Source organism: Juglans regia, chromosome 13 (assembly GCF_001411555.2).
Source record: "Juglans regia cultivar Chandler chromosome 13, Walnut 2.0, whole genome shotgun sequence".
NCBI classification, from domain to species: Eukaryota; Viridiplantae; Streptophyta; class Magnoliopsida; order Fagales; family Juglandaceae; genus Juglans; species Juglans regia.
The window spans coordinates 38,972,142-38,991,727 of NC_049913.1; the positions used below are offsets into that span (position 1 = coordinate 38,972,142).

Sequence of the window (19,586 nt, forward strand, 5' to 3'; positions counted from 1 at the left end):
ATAATTATATATATACATGATGTTGTCAATGACAATCCTCATTGCATGCCCTGGAGTTTCTTGGACTGTGTCCCACCTAAATATTGAGCCAAGTGAGACATATTACAAAAGACAGCTAAGGAAGTACATCAAATTCGACAAAGCACCCGGTGGTCGTTCTTTTTTCGAGACTACGTGTACTCCTGCCCAGTTGTCTATATATATACAATTTGTAACTGATCATGTAGCAATATTTTTGGTGTTTGTTTTTTGTAACATGTACTAGCTTGGTGGTTTGCTGAAACTAATATGTAAGCTAGGGATTAGTCAATGAGCATCAAGTCCAAGATACTTTAATTTGATTCTTTACAGTCCTTGTAAGTCGCCCCCGGCCCCTCAATCATCAATAAGTTTAATTATTTATGCAAATTAAGCCCTAGATGCCCTTGATTTGAGTGAAACCGGCGAATCATGCTCCTTATGTCGTTTCAACGGTGATAAGAATACTAGAGATCATCGATCATAGGAATTTATAAGGTTGATCATATCTATTAGCTAGCTTGGCTGTTCATACCATCCTTATTTAGTTAGTACGTAGCAGTTGCATTTGTATATATATATATATGTGTTGTCTGCATCATCAGTGCAAGACAAATAGCTATTATTTGTATGTAGGTATGTATATATGTACGTACGTTATACGTAGTAGTAGCGGGATCATTCGGTTTGGGGGCATGCATGCAGGGAATTAGTGAAAACGTTTTTTCTGTTTTGGTTGAGGCCGAAGGAGCAATCCATCTGTTTCTCTTATAAAATTCGTAGGCATAAAATAATGGACAAGATCCATTCTCAAAAGAAGGACCACCTCAGTACACGAATTTGAAGCTAATTTATTATCGTTTCGGTCTTTAGTATGTGTTACAACACAAAGCAACGTCGTCTGAGCTCGCTCGAACTTTGATGCAGGTGAGAAGTCGGATATGGTATTATTATAATTAAAAAAAAAATGCTATGATCTTCATTGAAAAACAATATATATATATATATAAATATATAGTCTTATACTCTTATTATATAAGCTGCTTCTCTTTGAAGCAAGAGATGTCGGTTTCTCTCAATCTGATCTCTCCGCTAGCTACTTAATTCTACCCAGATCGAAGACTTTATATATATATATATATATATATATATATATATATATATATATATATATAAGCACTAGTATTAATTTAAAGAAACATAAAAGCATTGTTTTCTCTTTCACCAATGCAGTGAAAATAATTATCAAATATTTTGAGTAATGAACGCTTCGATTTTCATTCACTTTTAAACGGAAAAAGACGGCAAGCATTCAGCTATCATTCTTACCCAAATCTATCCCGGGGTTTTAAAATATAGCTATCTGCATGATGCCCCTAATTGGCATGTTAGCACGTTAGATGAATCACATGAGTACTAGTCTTCCTTCTGAAGTAATTAGCACTAATTGAAATATCCAAAGATCGCTTTTACTGTGCCGGAAATTGAATACACTACTACAACTTTAACATATATACTTTAGAGTAGTTATATATTATGCTATTAATTTATGAGGATGATATATCTATATATATATATATATCGTTTCTCTTAATTGAATATTTGTGAAATATTAATCATTAAAAAAGGTAATTGGTTGCTCCCTAGCTAGCTAGCAAAGTGAAGATTTGAATATTACTTATAATAAGGAAAATAAATAAAATAAAAGATCTGTTGTCTGCATATCAATATTTGATAACCATTAGGGAAAGAGAATTAATTTATATCGAATGAGTGGTATAAAAACTTGATCACCAATTTCCCTTCATAGAAAAAGCTGTAAACTACCCCCTAGCTAGAGGGTTTTATATATATGACAGTAAAAATGTACCAAACAAACTCGATCATGTGTTACTGACTAGCTACTTGCATATATATATATATATTCAATTCTTCTCTGCATATTGTGTATATATTTTATTCGGACTTCAATTTGCTCAGCAAAATGACTCCAAAACATCTAAATTACTAGTTTAAGAGAGGACGTTCGGACATCATGTGATAGTGTTCAGAGAGGAGCACTTGGAATGCAGTCATGGCATCAGATAGGCCTGCTCTTAGAACGTTTATACAGAATTTAGTTCAGAGACTAATTAAATTTAGTTGAGAGACTAATTAACTAAGGATAGCGCGCGTCTTATGACCAAAACACTTGAGGGCATTTAGAAAAGATAAAGATCTTTCGTAGTTTATCTTTCATTTTGTCTCCAACTTGTCGAGTGCCTTATAATTTATGAATAGACTCATATTCAAGAATATCTGAAGGGAGCATTTGTCCCGGGACTTGATGACAGACGGTGACCAGCTCAGGTGGTACAACTAACTGACACATTCACAGTTTGACTACCGGTGACCGGCACCATTCGCGCCCTCTCGATGATCATGGTCCATGGAGGAGGCACGTGTGCTTTCCCATGTGCGGATGATGTGGCCCTTGATTGGAAAAATGAGTTTATATATATGTGAATAATGCAGAGATGATTGCATCATGTATGGGTAATGGAGCTTTTGCAATTGCACCTGATCTTGATATATAATTGGTTTGGAATCCATAAAGCTCCAAAAATCAGGAGGGTTAAAAATACAACTTCTCATATGGTGCCTCAAAATGCGGGATGTGTTAGAGGGACATGTTCTGTTCTTTTATATGTTTTGGTTTCAACATGCAGCAACTTGGAGATTGTAGAAATATTAATGGGTTTGGTTTGGACGTTTGACTTTAGACCCAAAAAGCCTCAAAAAAAGGTGTGGAGGCCGGGAGATTTGGTGGGGAAAAAATTGGATCGATTTCTTTAATATATCCCAGTAGTACTCAATATTAATTTGTCCCATTCATGTATGTTTTTGTTAGAATCTGTTAAGACTGATCCACGTATCATGTGTAATAATCTCAGATAAATGTTGTGAACAACCCAGAAACAATGCGTATTCAATCATGTTAATCACATGATTATAAGTACTTTAATTATAAGTTACCCAAATCTCACTGGATAACGATTAATTCTAATGTTCAATCGATTGAGCATTAACCCTAGCTGTGTATGCCGGGCATGGATGGTGGGAGGCATGAGACCCTACAATATTTTACAGGAGAAGTTTCTTTCTCAATGCCAATTAGCTTAATTTCAATAACGACTTAGTCACTGATATTGATCACCTGATTTCTTATAGCACTTGGGACCTTAATTTCTTATAGCATTACTCTTTTCATCTCTCCTATGTACGTACGTGCCCTGATCTGCAGAGGAGCGCATGGTAGTCCTCTCTCATTGGGTGTCAATTAACTGATAACTGAGCTGGACATGATCTCTGATTAATAAGGATTAACTAGTTTTCTAACCATCATTAAGGATTAATTAAGGTCCCAACTGCTATAAGAAATCAGGTGATCAATATCAATGACCAAGTCGTTATTGAAATTAGAGTAATGTTATATACCACACTATTATCTTATTTTGATTATACTAAGTAGTATGTGGCACATTCATCACCATTAGATGATAAAGAATCATGCAATAAATGATCATTTAATAGTGATAAATGTGTCAAATCTTACTTAGTGGGATGAAAGTGAGATGGTTGTATGATATATAGAATTTTCCATATTTACAAGATCAGTAGCTCAAAACATTTTGGTGTTTGTTATTTGTTGTTATATATATATATATGGTGGTTTGCTGAAACTAATTAAGAGGCTAGCTAGCTTGGGATGAGTGATCAATAATATTGAGCATCAAGCCCAAGATACTTGTTCGATTTTATATAGTCATTAGTCGCCCCCGGCCCTCAATCATCAGTAAGTAAATTTATGCGAAGCCCTAGATGCATGCAGGCCTGGATTTGAGTGAAATTATAATTACCAGCTATTTATCATGTTTCAACGGCACTAGTACTACTGACTGCAAAAAAAGTGAGAATAAGTACTAGATTGATATTAGATATTGAATATGCATGCTGATCTTGTTGTTGCAGTTTCATGATCATCAATATGTGTCTGCATGTGGCAGTTTGTTTCAGAATTACAGACACTTGTTATTTGGGATCGACGTTCATTACCTCAATAGGATCGATTAAGAGCCCTTGCATTAATCAATGAATGTGAATGGCAAGTTTAGTTGACACTAAATTTCTTAGAACTTGTATTCAAATATATATATATATATATATATATATATATATATATAATTGTGGTCTAATTCAATATATAATTTGTATTAACGTATTAACAAGCTAGGAGCTGCCTCTGATCTCTACTTCAATGATCAAAACAAATTATCTGGGTTAATATGTTATAACCTCATAATTAAGATACAACGCCAAATATTCTGATCACCGATCATGCACGAACTATATATATAATGTACATTAAGCCACCAGAGTCATGAATTAGATCTTCAATGCACTAGTAGTAGTACTCTTAAAATACATATAATAAAGAAACAAATACATGTCCAAAGTCATGTACTCTTAATTCTTACATCGGAAACTACTCCCAGAGGTTTTGATATGAGAGTCAAAAAATACATATGATCCAATCATCTACGTGTTACTGATTTTCTCACCTTCATGATCAAGTAGTTCTCTAGTACTCATGGGTACTGGTGTTTTCCTGATCAGACCTTGAGTTGTTCGATTGTAAAATGACTCCAAAACATCTAAACTACTAATTTAAGAGGGGACGCGTGCGGGCATCATGTGATGAAGTGTTCAGAGAGGAGCACCTGGACGTAGTCATATATAGCATCAGATCATACGCCCGTTGTTGAATTTAGTGCAAAGAATAAACTAATGCACTTTTTATGACCAAACAACGGTACTCAAGGCCGAGCACTCAGAAAACATTTAGAAAAGAAAAAAAAATCGCTTCCACATTTTATCTTTTCTTTTTATATGTTTGTAATTTGTCTCCGACCAGTCCACCAGTACTGCCAATTATAGCTTACAGCTAGTAACCTTATATTCTATTCAAGTATATATCTCATGGTCAAGTTTTGGGAAGAACTAAAAATACTACTACATACATGATTAAATGGTCTCTGAGGAGCTTTTATTCCCGGGACTTTACGACAGACGGTGACCACCTCAGTCGGTTCGATCCCAACTGACATTTCACCGTTTGACTACCGGTGACCGGCACCATTCACGTCCTCTGAATGTCCATGGTCCATGAAGGTGGCAAACGTTTACTTTCCCATGTGAGGGTACTACTGAAGTATATTGGACCTGATTGGAGAAAAAAGTTTCTTATTAAGTACTATATATACGTCAATAATGCAGAGATATATAATTGCATATGTAATGGAACTCGTGCAAGTTTATGTCCTCTTGCTAATTGGTTTGCAATCCATAGATCAGCTCTGAAAATGAGGGGTGGGGAATTTCATAAAACTTCAACTTTTTATAAGTGCTCAAAATCATGTGGGCGGTGTGTTAGAGGGACATCATGTTCTGTTCTTTTATATGGTTTGGTTTCAACATGCTTGGAGATCGTGAATAAAAAAACATCCTTAATTGGAGATTGAACGAATATTAATGGGTTTAGTTACGTTGTTTGGTTTTAAATCCAAAAGGACTCAAAAGGAGGGAGAATCACACGAATGATAAGTACTTTAGGTTACCCCACATTTCACTTAATCACGATTCCAAAGTTGCACATATCAATTGATGTTGTGCAAAATACACTCACACCAACTATGACAACTAAAATAAACAAGCACACAACCAAGCAAACATGACACACAATATACGTGATTCGGTAAATTACGTACGTCCACAGAACTGCTGATATTTTATTAACCAAAAGAGATTACAATCACTCAATCTCAACTCACACTCTCTAGGACTTTTTGCTCTCTTACATAATATACACTCATTTGACAATTGTTCTCACTCAAAATGTACTGAAAGTTGTACACAACAAGTCAAAATATATTATATTTATAGCAAACGACGTTGGGAACCCTAATTGGCTAAAAATAAGTCAATCACTCAAGCGGCGTGTTGAGCGTACCTCGAGCGAGCAGCCAATGAACATTAGCTCTAGTAGTGTGTCGAGTGCAGCTCGAGCGAACACTAGAGTTTGTATCTTGCTCTAGCCCAGTGTCGAGCAAAACTCGAACGAACTCACAGGTTGAGTTTCGCTCTAGCCCACTGTCGAGCGACAGTCGAGCGAACTCACTGTTTCTCAATTTTTCAACTCCAAACCAGTCTCCACCCCAACAATCTCCCACTTGGAGATTGGTTCTCTACATGCCAGCCATGTTTCCAGCCAAGCCCTATCATCTCTGCAACTCATAGCTCCTATCTTCAAGCCTGAAGATGCATTGAAGTCGAGCTCGACTTTAGTCTCCCCCGTACATCGCCCTTAGTCAGCATATCTACTGGGTGATTCACAACTCTCACTGCACTAGGAGTATTAGGTCTCGAACCGATTTTGGCAACCTCAATCAATTTCCTCAGGCTTACATGAGGAACGGAAAAGCTGCCTCCCTTTTGCTTCTTCATATGTTTCACACAATCAAGCATGCCGTTTTGAATTCTTGTATTTTCCTACACATCACTGGACCTTGATATTAAATACAAAAAGTTAGATCTCTTAGTGATCCTCCAAGCTCCTCCAGACCACGCTACTGTATAACCGTTATCATCAAGCTGTCTCACATAGATCAGCTTTTTCTTCAGATTTGGAACGTGTCTAACTTGTTATAAAGTCTACACGCACCTGTTTGGAAGTGTGATGCGCACATCACTCACTACATCCAGTGCCTCTCCACCAGCTGCATACATCTTCCTAAGATCACCAGCAACATAGTTTTGCATGATCTCTTGATGTGAGGTGTTATGGAACGAAGCTCCTGAGTCCAACACGGGGCTTCGTTCCATAACACCCAATCATCAATCGGACTGTACACTGCAAGAATTAAGGCATCATGAATTTTCTCTGCCACTACATTCACAACATCATCCTCTGCACTTTCTTGATTCCTGCAATTTCTCTTGATGCGGCCTGGCTTGCCACAACTCCAGTATGTGATCTGCTGCCCAGATCTTGTCTTGCTCCTCCCCCTGCTTTTGGAGCTTGACTTGTCATGTTCTCTACCTCGATTGTTAACATTCAAGGCCTATCCCGAACCCGAGAACTTACCCGAGTCTCTTTTACGTACCTCTTCAGCAACAATCATGTCACATATGTCGTCGTAGTTCAGTTTCATCTTATCGGCTGAACTACTCACAGCCATCCCATGATCTCCCAACTATTTGGCAGCAATGCCAACATAATCAACACTATGACCTCATCATCAAACTAATCTCTATAGAAGATAGTTTATTTGTGATTCTATTGAATTCATTCAAGTGTTGGACCACAAACATACCTTCTGACATCCTCAGATTGAACAACTTCTTTATTAGGTGTATTTTGTTATTCACCGACGGCTTTTTATACATGCTTGACAAAGCCATCATGAGATCTGTCGTGGTTCTCTCCTTACTGACATTGTGTGCCACTATTCTGGACATGTTCAGCCAAACAATCCACAGAACCTTTCGATCTAACAAGGTCCACTCAGCATCATTCATGCTCTCCAGCTTCTTTTCCAATAATAGAAGATGGAGCCTCTTCCCATAGAGATAGTTCTCGATATGCATTTTCCAGTACCCAAAATCAATGTTGTTGAACTTCTCGATCTCTGGTTCTTTCACTTTGTCCACAGTCATCGCTCTCCTTCAGATCCGACCTTGGCCCTTGATACCAGTTGTTGTGCAAAACACACTTACACCAACGATGGCAACCAAAGTAAACAAGCACACGATCAAGCAAACAAGACACACAATATATGTGGTTCGGCAAATTGCCTACATTCATAGAGCTGCATAAATCTTATTAACCAAAGGAGATTACAATCACTCAATCTCAATTTACACTTTCTATAATTTTTTGCTCTCTCATAAAATATACTGAAAGTCATACACAACAAGTCAAAATATAACATATTTATAACAAACGGCATTGGAAATCCTAATTGGCTAAAAATAAGTCATTCGCTCGAGCTGCATGTTGAGTGTACCTCGAGCGAGCAGCCAATGAACATTGGCTCAAGCAGTGTGTCGAGCGCAGCTAGAACGAAACCCTAGAGTTTGTGTCTCGTTCAACTCATGAGTTTGCTCGAGTCACGCTTGTCACTGGGCTCGAGACTCGAGCAAACTCACTGTTTCTCAAATTTTCAGCTCTAAAATCAGTCTCCATCCTAACAATCGAGAAATATTTATGTGCCAAGATAACTAGCTCGCCGCGTATAATTATATGGTGGAACACATGGTCAGACCCTTCAAGATTATTTTCATTTACAGAAAAATGTTTGCAGTTAAAATTAGCTTTTTAATAATGTAAAACTGACTGATATATATATATATATATATATATATATATATATATATATGAGTGTTAGACATAAAGTAGTGGTCAGTGATGGCTCGAAGCTGCATGATTAGGTAAGTAATTAATGATTATTTTGGCAGATATGTTGAGGTAAAGGGACCACAATGCACCCAATGAGCATGGAATTGACAATTCGCCACGTAAAAATGATCCAGAGATCGAGAGGAGGAAGTATATATGATATGATATGATGTTGAGCTTGTGGGCTATCAACCTTTTGCCCATGTCTCTTAGCAGAGCGTAGAGACAACGACATGGAACTGGGATTAGCTACTTTTGTTTATGATTATTAACTATTATAATAAACCCGATTTTAGGGACCATGTGCTGATCCCCCCCACCCCCACTCGTGGGCACGACCTCTTTGCTGGATTTATTATTTTAGTCTTGGTCTCGGGTTATCAACAATTGAATTAAGATTCAACGTACTGTATTAATTAGTAAAATACCCATAACATATATATATATATATAAACAAATTGGGTCGCATTTCCGAGCATTTTGAAGAATAACTAATTAAGACATTAAAAAATAATGAAGAAATCTTGTGCTTTTATAATATATAATTCCTAGGTATTCATGTTCTTCATCTGTAACTTTCTCCATGGGCTTCTTAATTAATCTTTGTGGGTGGCGTATGGGTTGTGATTGATATGACATAAAAACTTACAGGTATGGGATCATATAGAGACGTTATATGCATTCTTATAAAAATGGGTCAATCATAATCCCTTGACAGAATAAAATTAGTTCCAGGTTTGACTAAAGTACTATTCTATAGGCTTTGATCAATGAAAATTGGTATAGACTCACCGAGATTTTATGGAAAATTAGTTCTTTTTCTTTTCTTTTCCTTTCCTTTTGATTGCCACTAACTAGCAATCACCCAGCTCTATAAGTTATAACAAGTTTTGTTTGAAGGCAATGTGGAATATGAGAGTAGAGATATGTACAACTGGACGAGTACTACAATTTTATTTGAGACGAATGTCTAATGAGGCTTCACATGTTGAGCAAAACCATTCTCACAATCAATGGTACGTGGCTGAGATACTCATGCCATGGGCAAATCATCTGAGTCAGAGTCTCCCATATAACACTCCTATAGGCTATTCATCCAATGTGGTGGGTCTGGATCATTTCAACCAGGTGCAGGTGCTTAAGTAATAAGATTTGATTTGGAGTAAATCCTAAGCCACATTGTTTTTAAGTACTTATAAACATATGGCATTAACATTGCCTTTAAAACAAACACTTTCTCAATTCAGATGTGTGGAGATCATCTCACCCTTTCCCATAAATACTCTGAATCATTGGCTTTAAACCACAAGTTGACACAAAGGAGTAAGATTAACTCCGGGGACTCTTAACCTTAAAGGGTTTGATAGAATCCACAGATATCGTTCCACTACGATAACTACATTGCTGATATTGACCCCAAAAAAGAAAATATAGGTACAGCCCGTGAAATTGGTTCTATCTAAAGGTCATTTGGGCTTTCATTATGACTTTCGACTCTTCCACTGCAAAAACGTAAAGTTACTTTTGACATTACAATAAACAAGAAAAAGGCATTCTTTCTGCACTGGAGATGTATTGAGGTCAAGAACTGAAACTTTGTATCTGGAAACAGCAACTCAAGTTTCCCTAGGCAAGACCAGATTAAAACAGAGGTCATTCCCAGGTACCGAAGTTAACATATGGAAAAAGGAAATGCTCCTTCAATTATCCAGACACTATACAAATAGAGTCCCGTACTTTATCAAGAACTGGAAGGATCATAACAGGCTGCTCCTTCTCTTCCATCAAAATGAAAATTGGAAACCAGTATTGTGATCAGGTTTTCGAAAGGATCAGGGGCAACAGTTTCATTGTTCTAAAGATAAAATTATCCATACAAATAACGAGACAGGACCATACGTGCTTCTTTCATCCTTAACCGAGGACATGTTATGAACCTCTTCTTTGGTTCATCTTAGGATAGAAGAGACAACAAACACTAATACATAGAGTGCAATACAGTAAAATGAAAAAGTGCCCATCCCCTCACGTACCCCAGCTTGTTTAGCCCATAGCATACTTCTGGGTCCAGCTCCTTGCAGTTGTTTCATATTTGTTTCTGTCCGTCTTATACATGTGAGCAATCTCCGGCACCAAAGGATCATCGGGATTTGGGTCCGTCAACAGTGAACAGATTGAAAGCAACACCTAAAGATGGAAAGAGAACAGTTTTAAACATGGACAAATAATTTAGTCACACCTTGAGTAAACAAACAGCTCAAACTTAATAAAGGAATGTTTCCTATGGTTCCCTATAGACCAGGCCCCAAACTCTACAGACATGAAACAAATATTGGCTAACTTTCAGGATGTATCAATAAACCGCATTTATCAGGAAGTGAACACAGCAGGCTGATGCCGTATTTCACATAGATATTGCCATTTACAAAAATCACTTCAGACTTCTATCAGCATCTCAAAGTTTTGGTTTGAGAGATGAGATGAAATGAGTTGAGATGGTTGTGAATAAAAGTGAGATTTGTGAATTGAAATTTGTGAATAATAGTGAGATGAGTTGAGATAATCCAAACCGGCTCTAAAAGTTGAAGTTTTGGCTAAAGTCAAAGTCATTGGAGATATTAATCCACATTTGACTATCCATCTCAAAGTCAAAATAATAATATAATATTATGTATTTTAATAATAATTTTTTTATATTTTTTTTTTATATTTTGCAAATACAATCCATATATTAATTAATAATTTAATTTTTACTTAAAATTAATGTTTCCCAACTATTTTTTTTCCCAACCTAATTATCCAACAAATACACTCCCACTAAAGGAAGAGAAAAAAATAGAAAGCAAAATGGGAACTGAACAGTAGAACTTCGAGAATATTTTTAGACTAAAAAATTGTTTAGGAGATGAACAGTAAAATTCCAAATTTGAAGAATAGTTTGACTTTACTGTAGTTCAAAAGTGGAGCATTGGAGTTTTGACTACTCCAATGCAGACCACTTTGGTAAAAGTTAGGCAAAATTTGACTAGGCACTGGCATTTGGCTAGGCCAATGCCAGTGCTCTCAGTGTACTAGTTTTGAAATTGATCTCTTCTCTGCTACGGCCCAAGAGATAGCGGGGGATGGAGATGGGGCTGGTCATATTGGTTGTGTTCCAATTGATGATTCAGCTTATAGAAGCTGTTAAAGATGAGCAATCTCAGAAGAGTAACATAAGAAGCTTGCAGAAATATCATCTCGTACAGATTTTTGCAGAAAGCGAACACTATAATGAACAAAAACCTTTAACTTCTAGAATCCTTTCAGGACAAAAACCTTGGAAATTGTTAGGGCAGGGCTCCACTGCTCCTTCAAGATGTCAAGGCAGATGCTCCCATTGCTGTTTATATTAGGGTGAAACACCTTTGTTCTGAATGCTACCTGCAAGATCCCCAAACATCCACAATCGATGAGAGAGAGAGAGAAAGAGAGAGGGGAAGCATCAAGGATTGATGACACTTCAAAGTATACAAATATAAACCAACATTCGCATGCTTTGCATCCCAAAATCCTTAGCACAGACTAGACCATTTTTAGCACCATGGAGCCCTACTCCTAATAGATTGACCCCAAAATAGCATATCCAAATGATAAGAAATCTAACACCGAGTATGTTACAGTTTTCTGAACCATGGTAGAGATTAACCCTATCACACTTCAACCTCACCGTCACTGAGCAAACAATCAGAGTTACAAGCATAATGAACAGTTGAAACTTAAATAAATTACAAATTAAACTATTATAGGGCATGAATAATCTCCAATGCAAACATAACGCATGAGCAAATTACCTTTGGTGGCTTAAAGGGATAGTCTGGAGGAAAATGGATAGTAACTAGGAAAACACCCCCAGCATAAGGACTGTCTGGAGGACCCATAATCGTTGCTTGCCAGTGAAACATGTCTTCGGCAACAGGGCCTGCAACATCAAATACTATGAGACTGAAACAAAAATACACACTACAAGTACCCAAAAAAGGTAAAACTAATGAGGACATATACAAAAGCATTGTTGCACTACCAGCACAGGTTGAGTGGCTTAATTACAAATATAACAAATAGCAAAAATATTTGCATAACATTGATGTTGCATTAAACCACTAATGGTAGAATTATTTTAATGCTTCATATTGAGAATCGTATCCAGTGTTGTTAAATGCGCTAGGTGCACTTAAGCACATAAGCCACTTAGAGCCAAGGCACAAAGTGCAAGTGCATGCCTAAGCAAGTAAAGCGCACATTTAAAAAAAAATGATAAAACACAACAAAACTTAAAAAGGCAAGATAACAATATATTTAGCATATTAACTCTTTTATTAGAGTATTATGCAACATGACAACTAAGTGATCAACTAATTATATAAAATCCGAACATCAAAATGTATATACTTCTCTTGTGGCTTACAAAGTATAAACAACCATGATATTTAATAGCCATAACCAAAATAAAGCATATAGTTGAATAAAAATTCAAAATACATCTTAAAGGCAATGCCCAGAACAAACACCAAAAATGTTGGAGTGTGCTAAAAATAATACACCAATACAATGCGATCCTGGAATATATAATCATCCAGTTTATTTGAATAACACGTGTTATATATTTATTATTTTTGTGTCTGGCCATAGAGTCACATGCTTAAGGACTGATAAGGGCTAAAGCTATCGATTTCAATGGACTTGAAATTCATGATTTTCTTGTATCTATTTCTTCCTCTTCATTCGGTGTTTTCCTCTTGTATACTTCCTGTATACTTGGGCTCTGCCAACTCTTCTATTATGAATAAATCTTTCAATCAAAAAATAAAAATAAACTGAACATAAATGTGATCCAATAATAATAGAGAAATGCTTGATCCACAAAAAAAAATATAAAAGACTACTTTAGAAACTAAGTAGTTTGATGTAGAACGTTAAATTGTAATACACTTTTTATGGTAAAGTAGATTTGACATACCACAGCAAAATAAGTGAGTTTGTAAGTTTTCTTTTTGTAATTCTCTTTATAGACCTAACACATCTCAGAGTTTTAGTTCTACGGGAAACAAGGGGTTGGGGTCGGGTTTGGTGTATTTTGGGTTGTTTTTCACGAGCTTTTTGGGTTATTAGGGGTTTTCTATTATGGGCAAGGTGTTCTCTTGTATACATCAGTGTACTTGGTTACTCCTTTTGAGATATATATATATATATAATATTTTTACTTATAAAAAAAATAATAATAATATGAAGAAAAATTGAAAACAAAAACGAGAACAGAGTTGATGATGTCACAATATATTACAAGTTTCAATCAATTAAAAGTATTGAGTTGAAAAGGGATTTTTTTGGGTATGTTTTGTTAATAGAAAGTTGTTTGGATATTATTTTTTAAGAGTACTTTTTTTTTGGAGTTCCTAAATGTTGTATTGATTTTTTTGTTTGGGACATGATTGGATGAGAATTTGCAAAGTATAATTTTTTTGTTTTTTGAGAATAAAAAATGTTTGATTTGACTTTAAAAACATAGAAAATTTTGTTCAAACCAAACATACCCTTTTTTATGCAAATACTTCAATATGGGGTGCATCATTTTAAATTCTAACCAGCCAGTTCCTCAGACTTCCATGCCTCAAACGCACAATGTACTTTAGACAGCGAAGAGTACTCAAATTAAGAAGATCAAGCCAGATGCACTAATTCAATGAGTAGAATGAAGGTATGACCTGATAAATTGGCCTGTCCACAGAAAATCCAACAGCATCACCATAAATTTTACATTTTCATCAGGAAACAGTGAGCCTGAACATGCATATCAAAGCTCCATGCAAAGGTTACTCTCACTCTACCTCCTCATCTAACTGTAGAGTAAGATTCCCAATCCCAACTAATTGAATATGTCATTATCGATGTCCAAATAGACATGAATTCCACTTAATTGGGACAAGAAATTACCGATCAAAAAATTGGGACAAGAATCAAAGCTGGCCCATATCAACACAAGCCCTTAACTAGAAATAAAGTTTTTCCTAAAAAATGATTGCCTTGATACCCACTTATTTTCCAATTCTGACAAGTAAAAACCTTTGGCTCACTTCAGCACCTTGATAGCCATTCCAAAGCATGGGCAGAGCCATATTACACTGAGTGGGGGCACTTTAATTGGAAAATATTTGAGTGCTATAATATTTGAGATTTAAAGTTTTTCACATTTTGCACACATTAGAAAACATTTTTGGTGTCAATTATGAAACTTCACTTTAACAATTTAAAAAACTATTTCTAAATTATATTAAAAAGAAAGGAAAAAAAAGATCCGGGACCTGCAAGAAACTGGAAAAATAAATTGTCTTCTTTTGTCACAGCAGTCAGAAAAAAGAAGTCAAAGACCCTTGAAGATTAAAAAACTTATATTCTTTTCTAAATTAATCTCCATATATATATATTAATAAAAAATTGAATTAATTATCATATTACTAATTTTCAGTAAGACATGATGTGCAAAAAAATGACTTCCTAAATGGTAATATTTCTTACTAAGGTCCAGAGCAAACAAATGCATGTATGGAATGTGTATGCATAGTTGTGCTACACGATCAATCATATATTCATAGCTTCAGACTTCAGTCTCGTTACAATATGCTTCACATATAAAGGTGATCGTCTCACAATTTCATCACGATTTACAAATCTTTGATGTCCTTGTTAGGCCAAGTCATTCCATCATAGGTGGCATGGCTCAAGTCCCACACTTGTAGTTAGGTTTGGCTACGATACCAATTGTAAGGACCCAAGGACAGCCCCTTGGAATCATTAAAAATGACAACAACTTCTCGCTTCCGAGCAATGCAAGCTCCTATACTCAATTTGGGGTATTACAGAATATTATATATTTTTTCCATTTCATGAGCTCTAGGACAGCAATTTCAACTTTCTTAAAGGGAAATCTAGCAAAAATAGACAACTCCAAGTATCATATAAAAGTACCTCAAACAAGGATCCTGGCCACAGCACCCGAGCATGATGAAGTTCTAAAAGTACTAAACAAAACAAGTACTAGAAAAAACAATGGCATTGATAGTTCCTTGAAATCAACCTCCTCTTCAGAAAGGCACAATTGTTATGCAAATGGCTGGTTTGGGACACAAGACAAAACACAAAATTCTCATCTCATCTCATCTTTACACCTTTTTCAAATCCTCATACAAAATATAATAAACAATTCAACTTTTTTAAATCCCAATTCAATTTTTTCAAATCCCAAAATAATAATAATATTAAAACATAATATTTTAAACTTTAAAACAAAACACAAAATTCTCATCTCACCCCCCAAACCTGTCCATAGGTTCACAGTTAGTTTCCCTCAAGAAAACCATAATTTGAATCTTATATTGGCTGAAATTTCAGAATACAACGTGTAAAGGTACCCCAGAATTTAATAGCATACTATGATGTTAAGCACAATCCCCAAAAATGGAATAAGAATCACTTGTAAACTTCAAACTATGTTCGTGAAAAACAATGATAGGCAAAGCAAAAGCAAACACAACCAAATCAATCACACGTCACAAAATTAACGTAGTTCGTCAACGTGCCTACGTCAATAGAACTGCAGAGGATTTTATTGTAATGAAGAATCACAAAATACACTTTAGGACGAATTCTCACTATTCAGAACACTCATGACTCATACTATGCATTAATTACATATTTATAGTGTCACATGGCGGAAATTCTAATTTTCACTTTTTTGTGTGATTTGCTAGAGCGGAGTGTCGAATGCACCTCAAGCGAACTCTCTATCAGGTCGGGTCATCAAATCGGGCTGACACAGCAACAAACCAGGCTCTATAAACCCAACAATGTTAAAACCCCTTGTCATTACCAAAAGCAATACAAGCTTAGTACAACCATAACATCTTCTAGACGTGCTTCCTGTTGGAAACAACATTCTCGTATCGAATATTGAAACTATTTCAATCCCAAGGGGCCTAAAACACACAAATTAGAGAAGCCCAACATCTAAGACCCAACCAGAACTGAAACAATTAATGAGCTATATAATACATGGGTCAGTCGCCGGGCCAAAGAAGCTCCTAATATCATTCCAGAAAAAAATAATTCCAACCCATTTCGGAGTGCTGAATTGGCCACTTTTGTGACGGTCCCAGATCATCCATTATGCATGTTCCATTTTTATCAACATCAACCAGAAATCAAAGAAGAAAAGCCGAGAATTAACTATAATTACAAGTAAGAATAATACCAAAATGAAAATAAAAATTATGGAATGAACAACCGCACCGAGATACCTTCGAAATGAAAAAACAAATAAGAATAAATAGAAGCAGTAGTAAAAATCGAAATGACAACAGCGATCAAGGAAAAAAATATACTAAAAGCTTAAAACTTTGAGAGAGATATATATATATATATATATATATATATATATATATAGTGCGACGGCCAAAGAAGTGGTTATGAGAAAGTACCGGCGCTGCAAGATGTAGGAGGATCCTTCTGCAAATCCTTGAGTTCCTTCAAGATCCGCTTGGACGCCATCGCTAAAACCCCTAATTTACAGAAGATCGAAAACGCACTATCCTCAGATCACAACAAATCACCACACAACAAAACCCGAAACTTACTTATCAAAACAAAACCCGAAACCAAACCGAACAAAAGAAACACGAGGCGCGTACAACAATACAAAGACATAAACCTTAGATGGGTTATATATAAATATATATATATATATTATATGTGAGAGAAAGAAAGAGGGAAGGGGATCGTACCGAAAGAGGGAGAGATAGAGATCCTCCTTCCTTTGTGCAGCTTTCCTCGTGGTTTCCGGGCAAAGGCAAGGAAAACAGAAGAGGAAGGAAATCGAGATTCGGTAAGGTGGTGACTTGTTTTATGCAAATGCAAATGCCCCGTCTCCGGCCCTCTTTGTCCTTTGATTGGTTTCCCATTGCTTGGGTCCCGCTCGGTCTTTTCCGTACAAATTATTATTGCTGATAATTGATTGATATTAGATTAACTTCGGTCCTTATCTTTTTATCATTCTATCTCATCATCGTATTATATATTATTAAATAATTAAAATTATTTATTATACTTTATTTATAGATAAATTATTTAATATCATATTAAATAATATTAAGATGAAAATAACAAGAAGAAAAATAATTTATGTAGTCTTGAAATATATAAATTTTGTGTATTCTTTTTACTAAAAATTGATAAGTTTAATAGTATATATCACTCTTTTTTTTTTAAATTAGTACGCGAGATTTATACATCCCGAATTGTATTTACCATTACTCTAATAAAAATGACAATAAATAAAATTTTCCTTTATATTTTTCTATCCAATTTGGAGAGCATTTAGGAAATTTTAATACAATTCAAAATATTTAAGTGAACAAATTAATTATAATTTATGAATTTCCTATTAGATTGATGTAAGAAAGAATATTAGGCTGTTATCCAGCTCCTATCCTACCATATTAATAATTATATTATTGTAGAGTTTAATGTAATAATTTTTATATGTAATATAAAGATTAAACAATAATATATCAAGAAAAATATGGTATGTGGAATAACTATTTAAGGATTTTAAAAAATTTTAGTCCGGCTGAAATTTAAATAGAGAAATGTTCCAGTTATAAAGTAATTATATAAAAATAATTCTATAAATTAATATAACTTGATATAGTTTGTCAAATTATAAAATTATTTTTATTATAAAATAGATCTAACAAATTACATAAAATCACGTCAGTTTATAAAATTATTTTTATATAATCACTTTATGACTATAACACTCCTCAAATAAATCATAGTTCAATCGCAACTTGAAGTATTGCACGCGGCTTCTAACCGCCTAAGTCTCTTTTATCTGATTCCAGTAGTAAGGTGAATCAAGTGATATTATAATAATGAAAGAAATACTTTAGTTATAAAATAATTTTATACAAGTAAATTGTTAATTGATGTGATTTGATATTATATATTAAATTATAAAATTATTTTTATTATAAAATATACCTGACGAATAACATAAAGTCAACTAAATTTATGTATTTATTTTTATAAAATTTCTTTATACCTTAGCAGTATCGCGCTGTCAAATAGAAAAGTCACCTCTTCTCCAACCATTTTTCTAATAAAAACAAAAAAACTCAACAAAATAAGAAAGAAGAAATTATAGGGCTACGAGTTGATATGAGACGACATTTAAAAATTATATTTATCATCTCTATACCACGTACTTCTATTAGTGGGTCAGACGGGTGAAGAGTCAAGAGCCCCTCCTACAAAATAAAGAAAATGTTATCGGAATCCCTTCAGTCTTCGTTTGTGTTTTTATGCAATCAACAGAGCTTGGGTGAGATCATAGGTTCCAGACCTATTGGGTGCCTACATAATTTACTGACAGAAAAGAAAATATATATTCTTAATGAAGTTGAGGAATAGCTAAGGTACTTCATGTAAGGATTTTATGTGTAACAACCATGGCCGAAGAAGGACTGGTGCGGCGCTGGAGGTCTTGAGGAAGAAGAGACCGAAACCTAAGTATGAAGTGCACGTGGGTGGAGTTTAACTGAAGTGTAGTTCTGAAGTGAAGTCAAAGCTGAAGTGGTGTTGGGAATGAGCGGGTTGGGCCATCTGAGTCCATGAGCCGTGGATTAATTCGTAGGATATGAGTCTGCTGGGAAGTAGTGGGCTGGACCATTCTGAGCCCATGGTCTGTTAGTCATTTACGAGAATTAGTGGGCTGCGGGAGTCTTGGGCTCTCATCTATGTTATTTACTGTTTTTACTTATTTCTTTAAGTTCAGCTCGTTAAGAGCCCATTAGAAGGCCAATGGCCCTTTTAAATTTATGCGGACTATATGTACCCAGATGTAATAGGGTAATGGTATGATTTGAGTAATGAAAAAACCCTAAGCTTTCTTCTTCTATCTCTATGTCCCTATTTCTTCTACCCCGTTTGGAGGCTCTCTCCTCTAAGAGAGTACTTATTCTGCGTGTATTTGATCGGACTT

At 35.3% G+C, this 19,586-nt stretch overlaps 1 protein-coding gene across 1 annotated transcript; it reads right to left on the reverse strand.

Annotated features, from left to right (window-relative positions):
• Positions 1–10,195: 10,195 nt before the first annotated feature.
• On the reverse strand, positions 10,196–17,462 carry LOC109010863 (ubiquitin-conjugating enzyme E2 10). Its single transcript, XM_018991810.2, has 5 exons — positions 17,329–17,462; positions 17,026–17,106; positions 12,346–12,473; positions 11,831–11,935; positions 10,196–10,702 (listed from the first exon to the last, which is right to left on the reverse strand). Exons 2-5 carry the CDS (start codon positions 17,093–17,095, stop codon positions 10,559–10,561), a joined length of 447 nt encoding a protein of 148 aa, XP_018847355.1. The 5' UTR covers positions 17,096–17,106; positions 17,329–17,462; the 3' UTR covers positions 10,196–10,558.
• Between the last annotated feature and the right edge of the window lie 2,124 nt (positions 17,463–19,586).

Bases quoted from the DNA above. Each gene is read 5' to 3' on its own strand.
- LOC109010863 (XM_018991810.2), bottom strand. From the start codon at position 17,095: ATGGCGTCCAAGCGGATCTTGAAGGAACTCAAGGATTTGCAGAAGGAT. The intron at 12,474-17,025 runs GTACTTTCTCAT...TTGATGTTGCAG, and splicing joins TCCTACATCTTGCAGCGCCG to GCCCTGTTGCCGAAGACATG. The intron at 11,936-12,345 runs GTAATTTGCTCA...GGGATCTTGCAG, and splicing joins ATCCCTTTAAGCCACCAAAG to GTAGCATTCAGAACAAAGGT.